The sequence below is a fragment of the Caretta caretta genome, chromosome 13 (assembly GCF_965140235.1).
Source record: "Caretta caretta isolate rCarCar2 chromosome 13, rCarCar1.hap1, whole genome shotgun sequence".
Lineage (NCBI taxonomy): Eukaryota > Metazoa > Chordata > Testudines > Cheloniidae > Caretta > Caretta caretta.
This window is the reverse complement of record NC_134218.1, coordinates 1,548,188-1,573,158: the sequence shown is the minus strand read 5'-3', so window position 1 is coordinate 1,573,158 and position 24,971 is coordinate 1,548,188. Positions and strand designations below refer to the sequence as shown.

Here is a 24,971-nt window from a genome sequence, read left to right as displayed (position 1 = left end):
AACGTTCATGGAACATGAAACAGACCAGGGCACAAGCTCAAACTCCTTAAAGTCAAACATTTGTGAATATGGATTTGCAGCATTCTCACACACACACACGTAAACTAACCCAAAAGACCCGCATGGAGTGTTCCAGTTACACGAAGTGGTAGACGAGGAAGCAAAGGGCAGGAACATCACATCACGCAGCTGCTATCAGAGGTAAAATAAAGAATTGCTTTAATGAGGGTTATGATGTTACTGCCTCTGATCAGTGTCGGTTTCAGCGAAGTTGGCACCTGGCAATGAGCTGGAGAATGGTCCAGGCAAGTGATAAACAGTTTGGGGTCCCCCTGGAGGGAAATCCTAGGAAAGATTGATAGTGGCGCAGCCTTCGGAGGCGACGATAAGGATGACTGCGAGGGCCTTTTATAGCAATGCAGCACGGACTCTTCTTTCTCCGAGAGCCCTTTCCGGCTCCGCTGAACCTGCTGTGCCGACCAGCACTCCGAAAACATAGTGCACGGTGCAGGAGAGAGAAAAGTGGGAGCACTTCATAGAAAAGCCCCCGAGGCCTTTGCTTCCTGCCTCTGGGATCAACAGCCCAGCCCAGTGCTGCTCAGCAGGGACCTCCCTGTGCCATTCCTACACAAGGGCTGGGGGAAGCTGCCACATTCTCAAAGCTGCAGATCGCGGTGGCCAGCAAGGGAAAGGCGCTTCTCTTTCTGCTCAGGTCTAGAAGCAGGTCAGAAATTCACCAATTCATCAGTTAAAACTGGCTGAGAACTTTGGTCTTTCCCAGGCAGGTCCCCATGTATCTGGGATATTCCCTGCTCAGACCACGCTGGCTAGTCGTGCTCGGGGGCAGTTCCTTGGCTAGATAAACGTTCAAGCACTCGGAATTGCTGTTTTTCTGCTGCAGTCCTGTTGCAAATACTTGTGCATGTGAATCTAAAATTCAGTTTCCACAAAAGCCTGTGCATGAAATTCACTTTCCAGGACTATTTGGCCTGGTGAAAACGGATCGCACAAGTGTTCACTGAGCGAGAACATGGGGAAAGCAAATTCATTATGAAACTGGAGCTACAATCATCTGCAGTGTAACGAATGGCATGTGCGGATGTACGCTCCCAACCGTGCTGCCACTAGTGACAGGCCAGAGGCGGAGACAAGGGCTGGACGCCCCGGCTTAAAAACTACTGATAGTTTGAGACCGACAGTTCCCTGGTTTCCTCCCACATGTACTCTGTAGCTGCTCAGAGCTCTCACTCCAGCCCAAGCCGGTTTTCCCAGAACAGACATGGCAGGATCCTGCCTTCTCAGACTCAGACTCCGACTCCTGTGCCCAGGGCAGAGCAGAAAAGGAAACGTTCAGTGGGATACCCGTGCAGGCCAATGCTCCTCTCCCGGGATGAGTCTGTAGAGCTGTGGACTAAGTGTAATGCACGAGCTTCGCCTGTGCGACGGTCTCCCACTAGTGGCCGGTCACCAACAAGGAGAACTGGCTGTTACGCTCCGGGTGCTGGGACTGCCGGAAGCTGGGAATGGGCGGCAGGGGATGGATCACTTGGTTATTCCCTGCTCTGTTCCTTCCCTCTGGGGCACCTGGCACTGGCCGCGGTCGGCAGACAGGATACTGGGCTAGATGGGCCTTTGCGCTGACCCTCTATGGCCGCTCTTGTGTTGTTCCTTACAGCCGATGGAGTTGCTGGCCACGGTTTGTATGTTTGACTCGTGGTGTTGTGTGTCCGCAGGTTTGGCTTGTGGTGGGAGCCAGAGCCTCAGTGCTCTAATCCCAGCTCCCACTGCAGCCTGGGGCAAGGCTCTTCCTCTTGTGAGTAGCCCCATTCACAAGGAGGGTCACAGACAGCAGCAGGTCCTTACCCCTGCTCTCCCCAGGGCAGAGAGGGGAAGGCTGCTTTCCCTGGGGAGCCCCGAGGGCCAGTTGGGTGAGGATGGTGCACGGACATTGCAAAGCGCTCCAGAAATGCTGAGCCATAAGCCCTTCCCTGACAAGATCTGGAAGTGCCCAGCAAACTGCCCCTTTCCCACCCGGTTGGCTCCGAAGCCCCGGCCCCTTTGCACCTTGTGCTGCTCCTCCTCCCCTGACATTGGTGCGGTGTCCTCTTAGCCAGCAGGCAAAGGAGAGAGTGACTTTAACGGGCTCAGTGCTCCGATGGTTTATAGCCACTGCCTGTCATAAACCGAGGAAACCAGGATCGATAAATCTCCCAGGAAACAAAAATCAGGGGAAATAAAATGAACTCAATGGGGAAACACAGATAAACGGAATTGAAAACGCCTGCTGGGACAGCCTGGTGCTGTCATAAACCTGAGATATACCGGTCGGCTCGCTGTCTCCCCACCGTCGCATGGCATCCGTTCTGCAGCCCAAGTCCCGACAGGGGAGGGCAGCACAGACCAACCCACCAGGGTCGCTCAGCGCAGCCAGGCGCTCCTGGAAGCTAAGGCAGAATGAGACCCCCGGGGAGAAGCGGGGGACCAGCACTTTCCTGGGAGGTGGTTAGCCACACTTCTCCCTGCAGGGGCTGCCCCTCACTGTGTTCCTGGGGCGATCTGCAATCCAGGCCAGGTTCGCCTCTCAACTAGACGGGGCACCCGGTGAGCACAAGGACCCGACACCAGCTCCCCCTTGCTGAGGGCTCAAGGGGGAGCAGGAGGGACACAGAGACCAGGCCAGGATCTCGGCCTTCCAGAAATGGCCCCGAATCCATTGTGTGGGGGAAGCGGGTCCTCACTCGACAGCGACACTGCCTGCTCCTCCCACGTCCATCTCCCTTAGGGCTGGCTCTTGCTCCGTCTGACATCAGCAGGAGATTCGCCATGTTCCTAAACAGGCCCAGACCTGGGCCAGGGACCATCTCACAGCAGCAGTGGGCCCCGTTCTGCTCGCAGCTGCACAGGAGTAAACGTGGAGCTGCTCCCGGGACGCAGGCGGTGACAGCTCGGAGCCTGCCCTGTGCTCTGTGACGCGCTGGGCACACGGCTGCCCTGCGTGGGAGTGGGCAGAGCTCTCCTCCTACCAATTCCACCTACACCCTCAGCAGGAGCAGCCCCCTGGGCCTGCCAGACCTGTGCAGACCTGGGGACCCAACATTCGGATTCCGCGGTTACCAGAGCACAGACAGCTTCCAGGCCCACGCCCACGCCAGCGCCTACATGCCAGCCGCGCCCCGCTCCGCGGCAGGCAGCACAGCAGAGCCTCCTTCGGAGATAATGAGATCCCCGCTGGACCAGCTGGGGCACCAGCCGCCGGCTGCCCGGCTTGTCGCAGGGGCTTGGGCGACGCTTGCGACCTGCCTTCGCCAAGCTGACAAAGCACAGGCTGAAGCAGCCCAGGGAAGGACAGTTTCATAACTGAAGGGCTTTGCCATCGTCACATCGCTGCTCCACTGGGGGGGAGCGGACGGAAAGCGAACAAGGAACTTGTGCTGGTGCCCTGTAATTGTCTCTCCTGCAGGAAACAAATGGGGCCTCCCCCAGCCCGGCAGCCCAGCTCGTGGCAGAGGCTACTCGCTATAGGCCAATACACAGATTCCAAGGGCTCGAATAGTTCCAAGAGGCTAAACTATCTGGAGGCTCATTAGCACAACTTGTTAAGGCCTGCAGCGCTGGGGGCCTGCTCTCCGGCCCATTCTCTCTCAGGTACAGCAATCTCTCAGCACTGCTTTCCCGGTCAGGTTTTCGGCTCACTTATTTTCCTTGCAGAGCATAACTGCGGCCGGCGGGGGAGAGGGCAGGGTTTGCAGCGTCCCGAAGTGCTGTGCCTACATTTCACCTATCGTCCCCCACACAGGTTCGGATACCCTGGAGGGAAGGCAGAGCGAAATTCTCCTGAAAGTAACGACACCCAATTGCTGTTCCAGGCACTTCCCCGACCCGGTGGGTCAGAGAGGAGTTTGTCTGTCTCGGTTTCCAGGCCAGGAGGCAAAGACAATGCTCAGCTCTACACAGAAGCCTCTCGGTCATTGCAGGAGGCAATAAGCCCATGACACTGGCCCGCTGGCTGTTGACAGCCCTACGCACACAGACCGAACCAGCGCTCACACTCAGCCTCCCAGCTGGGGGAGGGACAATCTTGCCACCAAGTTTGAGGCCCTAATTTACATGTTCGAACCTGTAAGTCGCGTGCTCCCTACCCTCAAATTCACGTCAATCCCCTGCACTCTGGAGCAACGCTCTGCGTGAAAAGCAGGAGAAACCGAAACAGAAGGCAAGCTGCCCCGAGGCAGGGGTCAGAGGAACTAACAGAAGCCAGGCTACTCCTGGAGCTACCTAGAAGGCAAAGGACTTTTCCAAGTGGCCATTATCAGCCACAAGAGGCCAGCGGGAACCCCAACAGCCAAGTGACCCCAGCAGGGTGGATGCGGTTGGTACAATTATTGCTGAGCCGGGTTTTGTTTCAGCTGGGTGACAAACTGACAAATCCAAAGAGAGTCCGTTCATTTCAAACCAACGCTGAAGTTTCTTTTTTCCCCACCATGAAATGAAAAAAAAAATTTGCTCAGGGGAACGGCAAATCGAAGCCGCAGTTCCAAACCTCTGGTGTTCAGGTTTTTTTCAACCAAAACTATTCACCCAATTCTGCCTGAATGCACCAAGCGTCAGTACCCTGAAACCGTATTTTTCAGTGAATTTACTGTTTACAGAATAAAAGTTGTATGGCTCTAGTCGCAACTGTAGTAAATGCTTGTGCAAATGAACACCCAGCAGCTCACTGCACTGGCATTGGCCATAGCTGAGTGTGTCCTTTTCTAACAACCTGGGCCTAGAAGTTTTTCATGCATTAAATAACCTTCCTTCTCATCATTAATAACCCGCCTGGAAGCTTCACATTTCACAAATTAACCTCCCATCTGGTGCCTAGACTCCCTAGATACTCGGAAAAATACAGCAAGGTGTAGCCTCCTTTCCTGGATACCATTTTCCAGAGGTGGCACCTCAGAAGATACAGTTCCATCTCCAGCAGATTCCTAGGGCCCATGCTGGGTGAGGTCTATGATGGCAGGGGTTCTCAGCCAGCTGCCTTCTCACATTGCTACCAGCGAGGCGGGGCTGGGCTGGATCCCAGTTGGACGGGAGAGGGACGGCATTGAAAAGGTGGAGAACCATTGTATGGTGGGGTAGATTCGGAATTCTAGTCTGTTGGCTGGGACATGAAAGCAAGTCTCACGGTTTCAGAATGAGCGTGGGACAAGGGTTTCGTGGGCCATTGCTCAGTTTTAGGGTTCACATTCCCTTCAACAGAAATTCACTCAAAACAGCTGAAAACCCACCGTGAAAGGCCCCGAGGTGCTTTCAATACTCCTAGCTAATGGAAATGCTGTAAGGTCAGCTGCTTAATCCCCGGTTGACTCTCGCATGTCTAGGCAGCTAGCGGTAGCCCATCACGTAGCATTTGTATGATTAGTTACTCATTTTACCAGAGTGCCTGGACCAGGACCTGACTGTGCCCTGTGCCGTACAGACAGACCAAAAGGAAAATCCCTGCCCCAGAGAGCTTTCAATCTCAGTCTAAGTCAGGTGACACCAGATGGCTGCAGACAGACCAAAGGAGGAGCACAAGGAAGCAATGAGACAATAGTGGTCAGAGTGACAGGCAGCAGGCTCTGCCCAGCTATAAAGTTTTCGGGAGGGTTTTGAGGGAGGCGAGTGCGTTAGCTTTGCAGATGTTTGGGGAGCTCTCCCCAGGCGGGAGGGGCAGCATGGCAGAAAACAGGAGCCTGCTTGTTTCAAAATGTAACCAGCGGGCGATGCAGGCTGGTGCCAGTGGCCAATTCAAAATGGGCACTGATGCCACGATAGCAAGTGAGAGATGACAGGGAGAGCAGGGACTGACTGTGAAGGGCCTTGAAAGCGAAGACAGGCAGCTTATGTTCAATGCAGTCAAGAGGGGGAGCAGTGGAGGGATGCGGAGAAAGGGGTGACGGGCCAGGAACATGATCTTTGCAGCAGCATTCTGCAAGGAGACGAGCAGGGCAAGACTGCATGTGTCAAGGCCAGAGAGAAACATGCCCCAGTAATTGAGACACGAGATGAGGAGAGCATGTAACTGCGTGGAGGGGAGGGAAAGGGCCTGCCTTACAGCCAGTACACAGGAAAAGCCGGCAAGCCTTAGACATAGCCTGCCGCCCTAGCGAGAGGGCTGAGTGATAGGCAGAACAGTGGAGAAAGGCGGTAGCAGGCAGGGCTTTCGGGGGAAGATTGGGAGACAGAAGGTGACAGGTCTGGAGTACAGAGGTAGAGCTACGGAGCATCAGCAGAGAGATGGTCCCTGACTTTGTGGATGAGATCACCCAGACAGAAGGTGGGGAGGGAGAAGAGGAGAGGACCGAAGACCAAGCCCTGTGAAGCCCCACAGAAAGCTGGAGGGGGAAGAGGCAGATCTGCCAAAGGACACACTGAAGGAGTGATTCGAGACGTAGGGGGGAGAACCAGGAGAGGACAGAGCCAGGGAAGCCAGAAGGGCACCAGATTGCAAGACGAGCCTGGCCAGCAGCATCCAAGGCAGCTGACAGGCGGGGATGCGGGTTGAGCACTGGCTCTGCGATGTGGCTAGGGAAAGGACTCTGAGGAGAGCAGCCCCAGTGAAGTGCGAGGGGCGGAAACCAGCCCGGAGAGGAACTCCAGACAGCACCTGTGAACAACACGGTCAACGAGCTTAGAGACACAAGGGGGACGGGGCGATACTTGGAGACACAAGGGGGTCAAGGGTTGGGGTTTGTTCCATAGACTTGTAAACGAGCATCACAGACGGACTCAGCTTCACCAGGCAGGTTTATCTCTCATGGATCCAAGCAGAAAGATACAAACCCCCCTGCCTGGGGGCTTCAGTCCCCTGAGGGCGAGTGGGTAAGAGAGAGGGACTCCCAGCCCCACACCCCTTCCTCGAGCAAGGAGCAGCATGGCAATGGCTGGAAGGACGCAGCAGGGGAAGGAGCATTCTCAGCCCTGCAGGCGAATTACAAACCTAGGGAGCCTTAAGGGGGGGAAACACTCGGGCACTTGCAGGATTGTGCTCACTGAGCAGGCTTCCCCAGTGGGATTTCATACCACGGTACTGGACAGGCTCAGGGGGGAGGGGGAGGAGATTCTTACTGGGCGGCATCCTACTCCAGGGGGTCCTGAAAGCAGGCCCGGGGAGGGAGAAAAATCTATCGCCCCGGCCCTAATACTAAACCATCCAGGGGGAAAGTCTGCAGCTATCGAAGCGAAGGGAGCGGGAAAGCCGGGGCGTGAGGGACACTGGAAAGCCCAGGGAGTGAGAGGCTCACAATTCCAGAGCAAGGAAGGATGGTGCCGATCACAAGGCAAGCACAGCAGCAGGGCGGAGGGACACAAGTTGGGATTCGGGTAGAACCGTACCGGACTTCAGCAGCAGGCAGCAGAGCTGCTGCGGCTCCCTCCGGGCGACTGATTTCATCCTACACAGGTGGGTTTAATCAGCGATAACTGGAGTCCACCAGAGTCTGCAGAGAGGGGATGCTCCAAGAGACAGGTGAGCCCCTGCAATGCCAAGGCCTTGCCTGAAATCACCAAACTCACCACCACTCTGCTGCTGTGGCTTCTTTCCAGCCTAACAATAAACCCCCCAGCCAGGCCCAGGTCTACAGAAAAACTCGCTCGATCAACGCATTCCTGCCTGGCTGGAACCGGCTCTGAGCAGCCACAGGGTCCCCTCTGATTATTGTCCACTTGGCATTGGCAACAGATTAGCTGGGGGCAGAGATTCAATGTGCTGAGCTGAAAACAAATCCAATTCACTGTCTCCTCGGCCTCTTCCCTCCCCGGAGCCTGGGGCGGGAGCAGCTGCCCTTGTTGCCAAGATCAACACCCGTCCCCAGGCAGCCGGTGGCCAGTCCAGTTCGGGGTGAGAGCAGAGAAGCCGATGCTCAGAGACCTACTGTCACGGAGTCCCCGGGCGATGCTCTGGAACTGCTCCCCATGAAGTCAGTCAGGACTCTGGGGCAGTCGCCTTTCTGTGAGCAGCCTGTCTTCAGGACACACAGCTCACCCAGCTTCCACCTTCCTGGGTCTGACCTCGGAGCATTCAGCATCCTCTGCCCCTCCGTGCGCTTCCCCCCAGCGAGTCCGCTCAGGCGGGGCTCCTGGGGAAGCCAGAGGGTCCTGCACCCCAACTTCGCAGTCAGACGTGACTCTCAGCCAGCCAGTAAAACAGAAGGTTTATTAGACGACAGGAACATGGTCTAAAACAGAGCTTGTAGATGCAGAGAACGGGACCCCTCAGCTGGGTCCATTTTGGGGGGCAGTGAGCCAGACAACCTCGTCTGCCCTTCACTCCATGTCCCAGCCAGCCCCAAACTGAAAACCCCCTCCAGCCCCTCCTCCTCTGGGCTTTGTTCCTTTCCTGGGCCAGGTGGTCACCTGATTCCTTTGTTCTCCAACCCTTTAGCTCTCACCTTGCAGGGGGGGAAGGGCCCAGGCCATCAGTTGCCAGGAAACAGGGTGTCGGCCATTCTCTGTGTCCAGACTCCTGCACACACATGCCCTCTAGGGCTCTGCAATGATCATACACCCTTACTCCACCCCCTAGATACTTAAGAACTGCCTAGGGGAAACTGAGGCACCCCCACACTATTCAGAGGAAACATTAAGAACAGTCCCACTTCGTCACACCTACACAGGCTGGCTAGTGCACGGAGCAATCGAATGGCTTGTCTGTATTACTGAGAACAAGCTTTGCGGGCAGTGGGTGGAATTCTGAGGACAGTACCAGGGCCCTGCCCCACCTGTGCCCTTCACCGAAATCCCCTCCACGATAGTGTGAGTACTCAGACTCTGCAATGGGAGAGCAGGGGCCTCCAGCTGGAGATCTTTCAATTCTCAGTGCCCGGCTTCAACCCAGGCCGGGTCTGCGACATCGGACAGCAGCGTGCTGGCCTGCGCACATGAATTGGTGATTCCAGTGTGTGCCCATCGTTTAGCCTGTTCCCATCCCTATGGTGGCTGAGCACTTCTCCGGTTTTACAGCACAAAATCCTTCCCCACAACTGGGGCCCTTAGCAGCAGCCTTCCCAGAGAGCCCAAGACTGAGGGACTCTGGAGACAAAGACTAGATTGCCTCTGGGCCCAGCTTTGTTCAGCGTGGGAGCGTGGGCATCAGGAAGCTGCTAAAGGCTTTGCAGCTTTCAGGGTCAGCTCCAGCCCTAATGTGTCTGGGAGTTGCTTGGCAACAGTTCTGTGTCCACCCCTGCCCCCCAGAGCCGGTGGAAAATGGGTTTCCCATTCCACAAACATTTTCAAGATAGTGAAAAATTTTCCTGGTCCGAATTGGGATGAAAAGTTGAAATCTTGAAAATGTTCAAAAAGCAAGAATTCCAATAAACAAATGAATGACTAGAAATTCCCTTTGGGTCATTTGAAGTGATGAGTTTTGATTTGGACCTTCTCTTTTGTTAACCTGTGTCTGAATTTACTAAAATTTCAAAACCAAAAACCGTTTTGACTCAAAAAGCAACAATTCAACAGTTCCAAAGTTTCCCCCAGTAACGTTTCAAGTCAGAAGAGACTTTGAACTCGAACCCGTTTTGGTTTCGATGAAACACTGTTGTTTGGTGGGGGGAAGAAACAGTGGATCTGGCCCCTCTCTCAAGTCTGGGCACCCAGATGGGGACAGCTTGGGGGCTGCATGCACAGCTGATGCTCTGCGGTGTCTCCTCTGAGGACAGACACACAAGCCCAGAGCCTCCTATGAGCCTTTAATAACCATCCTGTGCAGATGTGTTCTGAACGCTGTAGCTCAGACAAACACAGACAGACACAGGTTAATATTTGTGTAAACACGTATTGAAGGACAATTAAAGATGTATTGGACATTTGCAAAAGGCATATTAATTACTAAGTTAGAGCTCATGCTTGCCCTGTGAATTATTTACCCCGATGAACCATTATTAACTCTAGTCAATCATATGCATCGTGCTACATCTACATGAGCGGAAAGCTTCTTCTCTGGAGCTGTGTGCAGTCTGCAATGGAAACCTCTTCCGGAACAGACCCGTGTCATGGTGAACTGGCGCCGTCCCTGAGGAAGCGTGACGGTTGTACAGGGAACTGGGTTTCTTACACAAATCCGTCTGGTTTTCAGTGTGCTGTTTTCTGAAATGCCCAAAGCCGCCAGTGCCCACTACGTAGGGAGGTGCCGAGTCCCTGCAAATCGTACAGATGTACATGCTCAGCACTTGTGAATATCGGGGTGAAATCCTGGCCCTCCTGGAGTCAGTGGGAACTTGGAGGGGAAAAAGAATCATGAGACAGGCTCATTGCAGGCTAAATAACAACAAAGCTGAGTCGGAATTACAGAGACCCTAAAGCCTCTGAGCTGCGTCCGCTTCCATTTGCGCTGAGAACTTACAGCCAGCCGGGGAGCTGGGGAACTGTATTTTTCCATGTTGGGACGATAAAAGCTGCTCCCTGGCTCAGGCGGCTGATGGCAACCTGCGGTGCGGAGCAACCCTAACAAGAGGGGGCTCGAATGAAACGAACAGGCCTTTGACTCCAGCAGCAGAGACAGCCACTGACGGGTTTGTAGGGAAAGCACAAGGCAGACACCTGGGCCACTCGGAGAGAAGGTTCAAGGCTGACATCCTTGAGCGTTTCATTAGCAGGGACCACGAAGGACTCACGTGTAGATAGAGCTGGAGATGCAGAGGCAGGAAAGGTTTCTGAAAAGGAAGGGGAGGGAGCGAGGGAGGCAGGCTAATCCTAGGAAAGGAGAGGAAGAGCGGGGAGACACAAAGCAAGGTGGAGCAGGACTTTGTATCAGTAGTTCTCTAATTTCTCTGTACATTCTGTACCGCTGATCTCGGTCATTATGTGCTGGGCTGTGATTGAGTGCGGCTTATTCTTTCCTTTCACAGAACTCCCTGTCATAATTCACGGTTTATGATGGTTCAGTGAGTCATGATGCTCATAGAACTAATTGCCAGCTCAGTCTCACTTGCACACTGAGCTATCCCCCCTCCCGGGCACTACTGCCATGTCACACCAGCCAGAGCAAACCACTCCGTCCGACAATGGCTGACCCTCCTCCCAGCGGGGGTTAGAAAGCAAAGCTCCTTAGCGACAGCTGGGATTCTGGGGTTGAATTATACCTTCCAGCCAACACTGCCAAGGGCCGTGCGAATGGACCCTGGGAAGCCTGCTGTGGCTTGGAGGTACCACTGACCAGGTGCTGGCCCATCAATATCCCAGGGACCCCTGGGGCCTGCGTTCCAGAGTGGCCATGTTCTGCCTTCTGCTGCACCTGGCAGCCTACTGCTGGGGTGGCAGAGGGGTAAATGAGGGCAGAGTTGGGGCCAGGTGTTTAGGGCCAAGTTCCACAGCAATGCTTTGCGTGAGCCAGCACATGCAGCCGGACGTGGTCAGGAGGGAGCCTGAACGGAGGCAGCTCACGCAGCTGAGGGCTGAGCAAGCGCATCGGGTAAAAACGCCCACCCTGTCTAGAGAGTCGGGAGCCTACGTCCCAGTTTGGGCACTCGGGGGCCTGGGTCTCCCAGAAATCAGTGGGGTTTAGGCTGCTCCACCACTTCAGCTCTTTGGAAAATGTTTGCCTAGGGTCTACATGGGGAAGGCGCCCGATTTAATTAACACCTTCCCATTAGTCCTGGGAAACCTCTCCAGCCCAGCCGTGCCAGCTGGGCCCCTCCACTTCCCGGCCGAGGCGAGACGCCATCACCTCGCAATTCAGCCTCTTTGCCCCTCTGGGCCATGCCCGGGCCTGGGGAGAAGCTCACATCCCTCACATGCAGGAGAAGCACCAGAGCTTCCCTCCAGGGGCCCCTCTGCAGAGAGGGGTCAGGGGCTTTGGCTCTGGCTTCTGCAGCAGTGTGTTCACGCGTGCGTGTGCACGTTTACACGTTACTTGCACAAACACCTAGTACCATCATATCAGCAGCCTGCGGGAACTGCCAGGCCTGGGCGTGTCTAATTAAAACTAACCAAGCCGCTAACTACTCTGACTTCACCCATCGGTTCCAAGTTCTGGCTGGTCACATTTCTCCACTCCCCCACCCCAGTGCAGATCACTTCCAACTGCGCCACTCAGCCCCCCAGGCCCGCGAGAGGGGGCCTTTGCCGCTCTCAGCCAGCAGTGCTGTGGGAAGGAGACAGAACGTGAGTTGTGGGGGGAGGCTGTTCAAGGGACGAGGCTGGGGCCTGACTGTGCCATGGAGATCCATGGGCGTTTCATCGGAGAACCTGCGCCTTAGGTCTGCTCTCCCTGGCACGGAGCAGGAGCGCTGGAGTCAAGGCAGGTGCTGGTGAGGAGCCATGAGCTCCCTCCAGGGCCATCCCCAAACTCCCAACAGGGGATTTCTCCCCACATTTCTCAGTCCTTAGACAAGCCCTTACCCAGGGTAGAAAACCCACTGCTCCTCCCCTGGGCCATCAGCTCTGCCTGGCCCAATCTACCTGCTGTGCTGGAGACACCTGACCCAATCCTGATTCGCCGCATACTCATAGAATCATAGAATATAAGGGTTGGAAGGGACCCCAGAAGGTCATCTAGTCCAACCCCCTGCTCAAAGCAGGACCAATTCCCAGTTAAATCATCCCAGCCAGGGCTTTGTCAAGCCTGACCTTAAAAACCTCTAAGGAAGGAGATTCTACCACCTCCCTAGGTAACGCATTCCAGTGTTTCACTACCCTCTTAGTGAAAAAGTTTTTCCTAATATCCAATCTAAACCTCCCCCACTGTAACTTGAGACCATTACTCCTCGTTCTGTCATCTCCTACCATTGAGAACAGTCTAGAGCCATCCTCTTTGGAACCCCCTTTCAGGTAGTTGAAAACAGCTATCAAATCCCCCCTCATTCTTCTCTTCTGCAGGCTAAACAATCCCAGCTCCCTCAGCCTCTCCTCATAACTCATATGTTCCAGACCCCTAATCATTTTTGTTGCCCTTCGCTGGACTCTCTCCAATTTATCCACATCCTTCTTGAAGTGTGGGGCCCAAAACTGGACACAGTACTCCAGATGAGGCCTCACCAATGTCGAATAGAGAGGAACGATCACGTCCCTCGATCTGCTCGCTATGCCCCTACTTATACATCCCAAAATGCCATTGGCCTTCTTGGCAACAAGGGCACACTGCTGACTCATATCCAGCTTCTCGTCCACTGTAACCCCTAGGTCCTTTTCCGCAGAACTGCTGCCTAGACATTCGGTCCCTAGTCTGTAGCTGTGCATTGGGTTCTTCCGTCCTAAGTGCAGGACCCTGCACTTATCCTTATTGAACCTCATCAGATTTCTTTTGGCCCAATCCTCCAATTTGTCTAGGTCCTTCTGTATCCTATCCCTCTCCTCCAGCGTATCTACCACTCCTCCCAGTTTAGTATCATCCGCAAATTTGCTGAGAGTGCAATCCACACCATCCTCCAGATCATTTATGAAGATATTGAACAAAACCGGCCCCAGGACCGACCCTTGGGGCACACCACTTGATACCGGCTGCCAACTAGACATGGAGCCATTGATCACTACCCGTTGAGCCCGACAATCTAGCCAGCTTTCTACCCACCTTGTAGTGCATTCATCCAGCCCATACTTCCTTAACTTGCTGACAAGAATACTGTGGGAGACCGTGTCAAAAGCTTTGCTAAAGTCAAGAAACAATACATCCACTGCTTTCCCTTCATCCACAGAACCAGTAATCTCATCATAGAAGGCGATTAGATTAGTCAGGCATGACCTTCCCTTGGTGAATCCATGCTGGCTGTTCCTGATCACTTTCCTCTCATGTAAGTGCTTCAGGATTGATTCTTTGAGGACCTGCTCCATGATTTTTCCAGGGACTGAAGTGAGGCTGACTGGCCTGTAGTTCCCAGGATCCTCCTTCTTCCCTTTTTTAAAGATTGGCACTACATTAGCCTTTTTCCAGTCATCCGGGACTTCCCCGGTTCGCCACGAGTTTTCAAAGATAATGGCCAATGGCTCTGCAATCACAGCCGCCAGTTCCTTCAGCACTCTCGGGTGCAACTCGTCTGGCCCCATGGACTTGTGCACGTCCAGCTTTTCTAAAAAGTCCCTAACCACCTCTATCTCCACAGAGGGCTGGCCATCTCTTCCCCATTTTGTGATGCCCAGCGTAGCAGTCTGGGAGCTGACCTTGTTAGTGAAAACAGAGGCAAAAAAAGCATTGAGTACATTAGCTTTTTCCACATCCTCTGTCACTAGTTTGCCTCCCTCATTCAGTAAGGGGCCCACACATTCCTTGGCTTTCTTCTTGTTGCCAACATACCTGAAGAAACCCTTCTTGTTACTCTTGACATCTCTGGCTAGCTGCAGCTCCAGGTGCGATTTGGCCCTCCTGATAACATTCCTACATGCCCTAGCAATATTTTTATACTCTTCCCTGGTCATATGTCCAACCTTCCACTTCTTGTAAGCTTCTTTTTTATGTTTAAGATCCGCTAAGATTTCACCATTAAGCCAAGCTGGTCGCCTGCCATATTTACTATTCTTTCGACTCATCGGGATGGTTACTCCACAGCGCGAGAGGCAGCCCTGCATCACAGCAGCTGTGCACCAGTGTGGGCCGCACAGCTGTGTCGCGACGTGCCACGCTTCTCACCAGAGACCTGGAAGCCAGCACATGGCACCCACCCAGCGTGTGAGTTTTGTGCCACCGTGGGGGGGCTGGGCTTTAAACCACGGCAAGCAAACAGCTAGTTCTGCTTCCTTCTCCCACCCACCTCCTGACAGCATGATGGGCTCTTACACAGCGATTCACAGGAGTGCTAAAGGGGCAGTCACCCACCAGCTCTCGACACGCCTCGACCTATAGCACTTGTATTTTAAATGAACCCGCCCCCAAGTCCCCCTCAAGCAACCCCTATGCCCCCAAACACACAGACAGCGACTTGCCTGGGGATAGGCAGGAGCGTACTCGGTGTATTAGAGATATTCACGTATCACGCGCATGCACGTCCCTGCCCCTCCCCCCGAGCCTGCGGGCGAGGGCTGGGACAAAGCGTTCTCAGCGGGAGCTTGGGGTGGCAGCATCACCGACCAGGGGCACAGCCGAGAGCTCTGCACGAGTGCCCGTAAAGCCATTCCCTCCCCACCCCCGGGGGTCACCCTTCATTGCAGAAAGGCTCTTACACAAACGTCTCCCACTGGGATTATTTTACAACCCTCCACCTGGAAAGCCAGGCGCCTCCCTTGTCCGGAGGCCAGCTCTCTAGTGCTCTTCCGGGACTGAAGGAGAGGGAAGCCAGACAGAGCTCCCATTACGCACCACAATCCCAGCCCCCAGCCCTATGCTCCCGATAACGCATGGGTTTATCAATCTAAAGCTGGGACAATCCCATGCCCAGTGGCCCAGGCCTGTATCTTCCCCCATAACCTGGGTAATTCTGGGGGAGAATTGCCACGTTTGGAGGGAGGAGGAAATATCTGTCTGGCAGCCTGATTTATTTATTTTTTTAAATTAGTGATTTGCAGCTGCTCCTGGGCTGGAGCCATTAGCCGGCAGTTCGGGGGGGCATCAGCAAGTAGGGGCCAGGTGCTCATTATTACACGGCTCAGGTTCAGGCACCCCCCCACCCCATGCACACTCAATATTCTTCAAAGTGCCCCTGGAGCTACTGGGCACATACCGAACTCTGACGGAGGGAATCCAATGGGTTTCTCGCCGCCACTCCCCTGCTCCAGTCTGAGCACAGCGAGCCTGATCCTGACGGGCTGTGCTCACCTGCAGCCCCAGTGTGCTTGGGGCAGGGGAGGCCACTCATCGCTCACAGGAGCTGGTCTCAGAGCCCCTGCTCCTACTCCCATTACTGCCGATGGCAAAACTCCCTTGACTTCCTCAGGAGCGGGACTGATCCCACAGCCAGCGCTCCCAGCGCTGTGTTTGTGAACCCGGGGGGCTGCCAAAGGAGTAAATACAGCACACACTGAGCCACATACCACGGGCCTTTTCTGCCCTACAGCTCTGCCATGGTACCCAGTCCTTGGACTCCCTGATCTCTGGCTAGAGATGGCTCTGCGTCCGAGGGGCAGACACCTCACGGGCTGGGTGTACGTCTGCCGTGCATCGCTCACATGAAACACGGGGAAGGAATGAGCAAAGGGAAGAGCCAGGGTGCTTGGGCAGGCGTGTGCAGAGGGGGGTACAGCACATTTAAAGCAATGCATCCCTATTTCTGCTGTGAATTTCAGTTAACCCTCTAGCCTCTGCAGACGCTGCTCACTCCTGCTTCACGCCTCTCTCCCTGGACCAAGGGATGGAAGTGGGGTCGGGGCTGCATGCAGGTCTGATGCCAGAATGCACCCAGGGTGTCTGAGCTACGGACATTTCTCCACGTACACTCAGCATGCCGTGCCACTGCTCTCTCCTAAACGGCCTGGGCGAGGTTCTCTGGCCTGCCTTGTGCAGGTCAGACTAGATTATCACAGTGCTGCTGTCTGGCCCGAGAATCTCTGAATGAATCTGTTTTTAATGAGCCTGCTCCCGGGGAACGCTGACGCTGGGTCATCAAGAATGCATCACAGCACCAAAGCCGGATGCACAAACACAGCACTATGCCTTCCTATGCCACAGGCTGAGCAGAGGGGGCACCGAAAGCTGTGAGTGGGGCAAAGGGGATTCAGCTCCGAAAGTGACCAGATACTGACTCTTAAACAGAAGGTGTCTTTCTCCTTTGTCCCTGTGCAGAAGTCCTTGCTCAGTGATCTGTAAGTCACTCGCTTCATTAATACCATGATGTGCAAGGCTACACAAACACACACACGCAAACAGTTCCAGCTACAGACTGCAAATCTTGAAATTAGCCCTAGGCCCCCAGAGGAAAACATAAAATCTCAGCTGTGGAGCACACCTGTCACCCAGAAAGATCCCCAAATGCCTTACTAACACAGGGCCCAACCCTGCTTCCACCACCATCAATGGCAAAACTCCCACTGACTACAGCAAGGGGAGGATCTTGTGATATGTACTATACAAAACAAAAACCAAAAAAGTGCAACTAACATGGGGATTTTGACCAGAGCCAGAGCACCTTGCCAGAGAGTTGGAATTAAGCCTGAACCGGTGTGTATTTCTAACAGTTCACTGCTCCTGGCTGGGTTGCTACCCACACAGAGGAAAAGTCCTCTTGCCCCCAAGGGAGTCTTCCCAGCCCAGCTTCACCGTTGCAAGGGAAGGAATGCATGGCTGAAACCATCCCTGTCCCCCCTGTTTCTGGCCCTCCTGAGAGGTGATGCTTCAAGGGAAGAGACACCCAGCAGCCTGAACGTGAATTAGTTTGGGGGTCACGCTCCCGTCTCTCCCACCAGTCGCTTCCAGAAGAGGCAGAGGAGAAGCAGTTAGAGTAGAAAACGGGGCACCAGGACTCCTGGGACTGTTCCAAAAACTCTGCCAGTGACTCTCGAGGGGCCCCTGGCAAGACTCCTCCAGCCAAAGCACCAGAAGCTGCCTCTGATTTGGAAGCTCAGCTGCAGGCACCATGGCCTGGTTTTTGTGGAGCTTGGGCACCCGCAGAGCCACATTATTCCCAGTGCAGCGGTGGGGGAAGAAAGCCAGGGCCACGTCATCTCACACTGGGCACCCAAAATAAACAAGGCCCCAGATATCAACAGCCCCTTCCGAGCGCTGCTCTTAGCACCTCTGGTTCCACCAGCGCCTGCTGCGTCCTGTCCCCGGGAGCTGGGCGCTCCACCAAGTCTGGTGACGGGAAGGAAATAACACGCGCCACCCAACGTCCGTCCGTGCAGCTGGCTGGGGGGGGGTGCTTGTCCAGGGCAGATCAGGACCAAGTCAGCATGAAAGGAAGGACCAGAAACCACTGGCCTGGTCTGTTCTGCCCTGGTGAGTCCAAAGACCAAGGACCATTATCACAGCCTCCGCCTCAGCCCGCTACAGAGCTCTACCCAAGGGCTGCTTGGGATGGGAGAGGGAGATAGGAACACGAACTTGGCTTAAGGCCAAATTCAAGGCAGACGAGGTGGCATGGTCTGGGTTTGGAAAGGGGCACGCTCTCCAAGCGCAGGGAGAGGCTGCACCGTTCAGCAGAAAAGGTTCTTCCACCCCTGGGGATGTGAACAGAGAGAACCCGGACTAGGCCAGAGTGAGAGAGCCGCCCGTCCCAGTCACCACCCAAGTCACACCACCCTGAAAGAGCAGCATGACCGAGACAACACAGACGGAAGCAGGGAATTTCCAGGTCCTGGTTAAATCAAGGTCCCAGCCCTGTCTGCCTCATGATTCCCAGATTCTTGAGAAAGGCACCCATTCCTCTAGTTGATTTGCTGCCTGGTTCGTGGAGAAATTTTAAATGACAATTAGCTGTCATTATCCTAATGTGATAATTCCCACTGTCTTGCCCATTATATGTCGGCCTTCTTCCAGGGAAAGGCAAGCACAGAAATTTGATGGGGAAGGGGTGTCAGAAGTAATTGTCTTGAACGACTGTACAAGCAGCAGCAGGAAAAACACATCGGATGGAGTATTCCCACCAGGAAGCTTGAAAAAAATCCAGAAGAATGCAGAGTGTTTCTGAAAGTAATTGCTAGAATAATCATTGGTGTGTGTGACAAAGGAGAAGGGCAGCACCGTGGGGAATCAGGGCACAGCTCCCTTAATCCTTCAGCCATTAAACTAACTGGCTTATTGATGTAAGACACTAACATTTGCAGCTGATGCAAAGAAGAACGCTGGATTCTCATGCTCTGGAATGCACGCTGTTTACCAACTGGCTCTTTTCCTTCCCGGCTCCGTGCACACAGACAGACTGGGAAGAACGCACGTTTGAAAGCCGATGGCACCAGCCCTGCGTGCAAACAGTCTGCAATGGGGGGCATGAATAATTGAAGGAACTAGCTGAGGAAGAGCGAGGCCGTGCTGTTTGTGGAGGAGTGACAGGGACGTACAATGCAGTAGCAGCTCCCTGCTGGGGGTGCCAGGGCGGGCTTCCGCACAAAGATAGCTCAAAGCAAACCCTTTGTGATGAGGGCATGGGGAGGGAGTTTGAATGAGATTTGATCAGAACAGCCTCTTTCAGCCAGGTGGGCTGGGATCACGTTGCTCAGGCTCGCAACCAAGAGGAGGATGGGGGGACTAAATATACCCACATACCCCAGTAAAGGAAGAGCCCAGAGGATGGGGGGACTAAATATACCCACATACCCCAGTAAAGGAAGACGTATTGTGTGCATTACCATTGCTCCTGGGAGCCCTAGTCACGGACCATCCATAACAAACCTCTCAGAAGCCTGGTGAGTGCATGGCGTATTTGCATCCTGACGCCCAGCTGATGCCTTTGGGGACAGGTTTAAAATACTGCATCCCCTAGAGCACATGTTCTGGTTCAAACGCTCAGCTGCAGCCAGGGGCACTCGGGCTGCTGCTCCCTCCTCCAAAAGCCTCTTGTGCTTCCACTTAGGTAGGAGGTGGATGCACTTCTCGGAAGCCATGCCTCCCATTCCAGAGGCTACACGGCCCCGGCTTGCACCCACCGAAGTCAACAGGCACATGGAGGATTGGGCCCAGAATTAGGACATTTTGTGGAGTAACCAGTTTGACGTGCCCCCTGAATTGCTTAAGGCCTGGTTCCGGCCCTGCCCTGCAGAATCACTTGTTCACTTCAGGGAGGCTTCCAGGGCTCTTTTCTCCCCTCCCTCCCCCATCCTCTCCCGCTGCGTGGGGAAAGCTGTACCAGTGACTAATGAAATGATCAATCTCCAATCTGCTAAACAGCAATTTATCCAGGTTTGCAGCACACACCGGTTTTATCAAATTGGTATTCACCTGCTGAACACAAATGGCTTATTATACATGACCCACTTATTCACTGCATTTCAGGATCCTTAATAAAGGTTTCTGTTGTGATTAAGTGAGTTGCTGCGGAACTGCCCGTGGTACAAACCCTGTAACAAGGCTCCTAAATGCACTCAGCCACTCAGATCTTTTTCTTTACAGCAACCATTTCAGTACTTAGTTGTTTATTGCTGAATTTCAGCGGAGGTAATGGAGGCAGATCTCTGTCTCTAGCACCCCCTTCTCACAGCACCCAGGGAAGATCAGCAATTCCAGGAAATGCTCCTGGTCTTCCAGGCACTAGCAGGAATGACAGGTTACTCCTGAAGTATGACAACACATTGCTGTTCATCCCTATTCTAGACCGCAGGGCATGGTAACAATACACTCTGCACAGCAAGACAGTCATGGTACACGGCTCTTACATAGACTGGAGGTGCCTCAGGGCAGGGACCAGCTTTCACTCCAGGTTGCTGAGCACCCAGGACAATGGGGTCCCAGTTCTGACGGAGGCTCCAGGCACTGCCGGAAGACCAATAACTAAGAGAGGCTAACAGACGAGGCTACCACCACCTGACATGGCTGGATTTGTGAGCTCCTGGTTCTCCCCAGTGAAGGGTGAGGAAGGTAACCTACATCCAGCTCCCTGGCTCCAAAGGGGACAGGAGAAACCAGAAGCTAGTGTCTCCTTTCCTCCTTGTCCGGTGAGGGATGGGCTCCTGGTGGGAGCTGCCTGGGAAGTTCTCATGGAAACCAGACAATGAATGTGTGAAGCTGTTCACAGACAGGGCTCTCCCCCGCTCCAGCCAGCCCCAGCTACTGGAACCAGGCCAGGGGAGGTAGGGTTTCCGGGCCGCTGTGCTGGGCAATCAAGATGAAGCAACCCAGGGGGCTTTACAGAGGAGCGAGGACGGGGCACTGCAGTGGCTCCAGACCATTTGCCGGTGTCCGTGTGGACACACAGGGTGCCAGGTGGCCAAAGCTACATTTATAAGACTATGCAATCGGAAATGGCCTCTTTGCCCCCCGCCCCACCCTGACCCCGAGGCAGAGCTGCCAAGGGGCAGCAGGCTGAGCCCCGGAGAAGGGTCACGAACTTTTCCCCGCTAATCTGCTGGCAGACCAGGGTCTCCCGCGAGCTCCTGCGCCGGCAGACCCAGGTCCCCGGGTTTCTCCGGGCGCCCCCGGCTGCTCCCGACCCACAGCGGGGCCTGGGGCGAGGGGCGCGCCCACAAACTTACAGCAAACCCGCTCCGGGACCCCGCCGGGGCTCGGCTCTGGCCGACTGGGCTGTGCCGGGTCCCTGCCCCGCCGGCTCCGCGCTCAGCCCGGGACAGGCTCATTCGCAGCGCGGAGCCCAGCGCCCCGGACCGGCTGCGGGGGCCCTGCCCGGGGCTCAGCGCGCAGCGGCACCTCCGGCCGCCCCCGGCTGCGCAGCACCCCCCTGCCCGCGCCCCGCGAGCCCCGGCGAGCCCAGCCGGCCGGTCTCTGCGCCCCCGCCCCGGGAGGAGAAGTTTCCAAAGCCCCGCGCTGCCCCCCGGAGGCTGCCCCCGCCCCGGCCTCCTCCCTGCGCTGCCCGGTCCCTGCCCCTGTCCGGTCTCTGCCCGGTCCCCGCCATGCCCGGCTCACCGTTGGCCGCGGGGGCCCGCGCCGGGGCGCCCAGATGGAGGTAGAGCCCCAGGTAGTGGAAAATCCCCAGGGTCACGCCCAGGGCCCCCATGGTGCTCGGGGCTCCGCCCGCCCGCCCGGTCACATCGGGCTCGGGCCCCTCCGCAGAGCCGTGGCCAGGGCGCGGTGCCGGGCTGCTCCCGCGCCGCTGCCGGAGACTGCGGGACTCTTCTCTGCCGCGGAAGGCTCCGCGCTCGGTGGCGGTGCCGCGGCTCGCCCAGAGCCTCCCCCCGCCGGCGGAGGGATCCGAGCGCCTGATTTAGCATCAAAGTTTTTTCCCAGGGTGTCAGCTGCCCGGCCGAGCCGAGCCGAGCCGAGCCGGGCCGGGTCCCAGCGGGGGGGCTCCAAGGCACGGGGGGGGGGGCGTGGCCCAGCCCCGCTGGCCCGGGGAGTCCAGATTTACTCCCCCCCCCCCCGGCCAGGGGCTGCAGCGCCCCCCCCGTCCCGGCAGCTGGCCCGGGGGGGTCGGGGTGCGGAGCCCCCGCGCTGCGCCATGCACCGGCCGGGAGGGACCCCCGCGCCCGGCCCGGGTGTGGGTCCGGGGCTGCCCCAGCCATGGGGCCCCTTGCGCGTCTCCAGCCCCCGGCGGCGCCCGGAGCGGGGGGTCCCCGGGGCGCGCCCCCAGGCCGGGGAGCTTGGCGGGCGGCCCGGGTCCCCGCCGACCTGCCCCGCGCTCAGCACCAGGGACAGCGCCCGGCGCCCCCAGCGGCGCTCTGCGGGGCCAGCCCTGCCCCCGGCTCGCCGCCCTCCGCCCCGGGCTCGGAGCCCGCCGCCGTGCGTGGGAAGGGCCGGGGGCGCAGCTGGGGATGGGGCGCCCCGCGCAGCCCCGGGGCTCGTCCTGGGAATCCCGACTGCGCCACGCACCCCAGGGCCCGACCGGTCACCCCGGGCCCCGGCCGCTGGGCTCCGCCGGTGGCCTGGCACCGTCCTGGGGACCCGGCTTCTGCGCCCCAGCCCGCGGGCGTTAACGTGCGAGGAGGCCGGGCGCCCGGGCAGCCGGCCTCAGAGCGAAACCAGCCCGGCTCCGGAGCCCCATCTGGCCCTGGACTGGAGGGCAGCGAACCGGCGGTGCAACATCCTGGCCCCAGCCCAGGGACACACACCGGACCGGGGGTCACCCCAGGGCCCCGGATCCCCCCCATGGCCCCGGCTGCCGCGGCCCAGGAGCGGGCAGCCCACCGCTTCCCAGTTCACTGCCGGGGCGGGGCCTGGCCTCCCCCCTTCATTACCTGCTGTGAATGAGAAAGGGGCGCTGGGCCCGGATGAAATCCTGGGGCTCACCCCGCTCGCCCTCCCCTGCGCAGCATCCCACTGTCCCTAGGGCTTTCCAGGGAAATCACCCCAGAGACCCCAGTCCCAGCAGGCAGCTCGAGACTCTGCCCCTCCGGCCCGGGGCAGGAACAGGGACTGGACGATTTGGGGGCTCTGGCTTTGTACAACACTCTTCTGGAGTCTGGGCTTCTGGAGTCGCGGTGATGTTCTGAACTCTCTGCATGTGGGTGCGGGTGGCTGCCGGCGCTGGGGGCCTGCTTCTGAGCGGCCTGGGGGTGAAGACCAGCAACAGAAGGGCTGAGCAGGCCCTGCCCTCCCAGAACAAAGGGCGGCTGTCGCAGCTTCCCTAGGGGAGAGGGAAGACTGGACAGAGGTGTTCCTGCAGGCCTGTAAAAACGCAGACCTGGAGAAGTGAAAGGAGAGAGATGCCTCCTGAGCGAGGGGGACCCTTTGACTGCGGTGTCGTCCGAACTGGAGGAAGCTGTCTGGCTGTCCAGGTCAAAGGGGAGATTCTCGCCCCGGAGCTGGAAGAGTGAGGTCTAGGAGGGGGAGCTAGAAACCGGAGGGGACTCTGACCAAATCCCAGAGAACACTCAAAAGTGTTGAAGAAACCAAGGCAGGGACTGGAAGCATGGATTTATTGTTTTGCCTAGATGAATATAAATCCGAAGGTAGGGGGTGTAGAAAATTGATTGGGGAAGTAAAGGGACACAGAAAGCTGTGGCCTGCAGAGTTAAGGAATTCTTAAAGTATTTTAGGAACAAAAAGAATCCTAGCAATTATATTGGTGCATTACTAGAATTATCAATAATAATGCAGAAAAGGCAGATGTGTTCAATAAATATTTCCGTTCAGTATTGGGGGTGGGAGAAACAGATGATGTAGTTGTATAACAACACTGTTTCCATTCTACTAGTGTGATGAAGTGGGACTATTCTTAATGTTTCCTCTGAATAGTGTGGGGGTGCCTCAGTTTCCCCAATCAGCTCTTAAGTATCTAGGTGGTGGGATAAGGGTGTTTGGTCGTTGCAGAGCCCTAGAGGGCAAGTGTGTGCAAGGGTCTGGACACAGAGAATGGCTGACACCCTGTTTCCTGGCAACTGATGGCCTGGGCCCTTCCCCCCTGCAAGGTGAGAGCTAAAGGGTTGGAGAACAAAGGAATCCGGTGACCTCCTGGCCCGGGAAAGGGACAAAGCCCAGAGGAGGAGGGGCTGGAGGGAGTTTCAGTTTGGGGCTGGCTGGGACATGGAGTGAAGGGCAGACGTGGTTGTCTGGCTCACTGCCCCCCAAAATGGACCCAGCTGAGGGGTCCTGTTCTCTGCACCTACACGCTCTGTTTTAGACCATGTTCCTGTCGTCTAATAAACCTTCTGTTTTACTGGCTGGCTGAGAGTCACGTCTGACTGCGAAGTTGGGGGGCAGGACCCTCTGGCTTCCCCAGGAGCCCCGCCTGAGCGGACTCGCTGTGGGAAGCGCACGGAGGGGCAGAGGAGGCTGAATGCTCCGAGGTCAGACCCAGGAAGGGGGAAGCTGTGTGAGCTGGGTGTCCTGAAGACAGGCTGCTCACAGGAAGGCGACTGCCCCAGAGTCCTGCCTGGCTTCATGGGGAGCAGTTTCAGAGCATCGCCCAGGGACTCCGTGACAACTAACACCTCAGGGGGATCTTAAAGAGCAGATTTAAAATTTTTATTAATGCTAATGTTTAAAATCAAATTTACACGCATTAAGAAGGAAAGTACTGTACATCTGGAGTCAAAATCAGCAGGTCTGGCTAACTTGCACTCAGGGGGTTAGAATATTTTAATGAAAGAATGAGAAGGACTTGTAGTACCTTAGAGACTAACAAATTTATTAGAGCATAAGCTTTCGTGGGCTAAAACCCACTTCATCAGATGCATGGAGTGGAAAATACAGTAGGAAGATAGATATAAATATATATATACAGAGAACATGAAAAAATGGGGGTTGCTATAACAACCCTTAATGAGACCAATCGATTAAGGTGGGCTACTATCAGCAGGAGAGAAAAAAACTTTTGTAGTGATAATCAGGATGGCCTATTTCAAACAGTTGACAAGAAGGTGTGAGTAACAGTAGGGGGAAAATTAGCATGGGGACATAGTTTTTAGTTAGTGTAATGACTCATTTTTAATGTATTTTCATGTTGCAAGCAACGGGATTTGTGCTGCTCTCCTATGGACCAATTTGAATCACACAAACCTCCTTAGGAGGGGAAGTTCCCTGCATGTCCAGGTTA

General features: G+C 55.8%; 1 protein-coding gene across 1 annotated transcript in view; it reads right to left on the bottom strand.

Moving 5' to 3' along the window:
• Positions 1 to 21,660, bottom strand: part of VSTM2L (V-set and transmembrane domain containing 2 like) — a 46,694-nt gene extending 25,034 nt beyond the window's left edge. The window contains exon 1 of the mRNA XM_048819560.2: positions 21,404 to 21,660. Coding sequence (XP_048675517.1) covers positions 21,404 to 21,494 — 91 coding nt within the window. The 5' untranslated portion in view covers positions 21,495 to 21,660. The remainder of the gene's footprint in view (positions 1 to 21,403) is intronic.
• Positions 21,661 to 24,971: the final 3,311 nt, after the last annotated feature.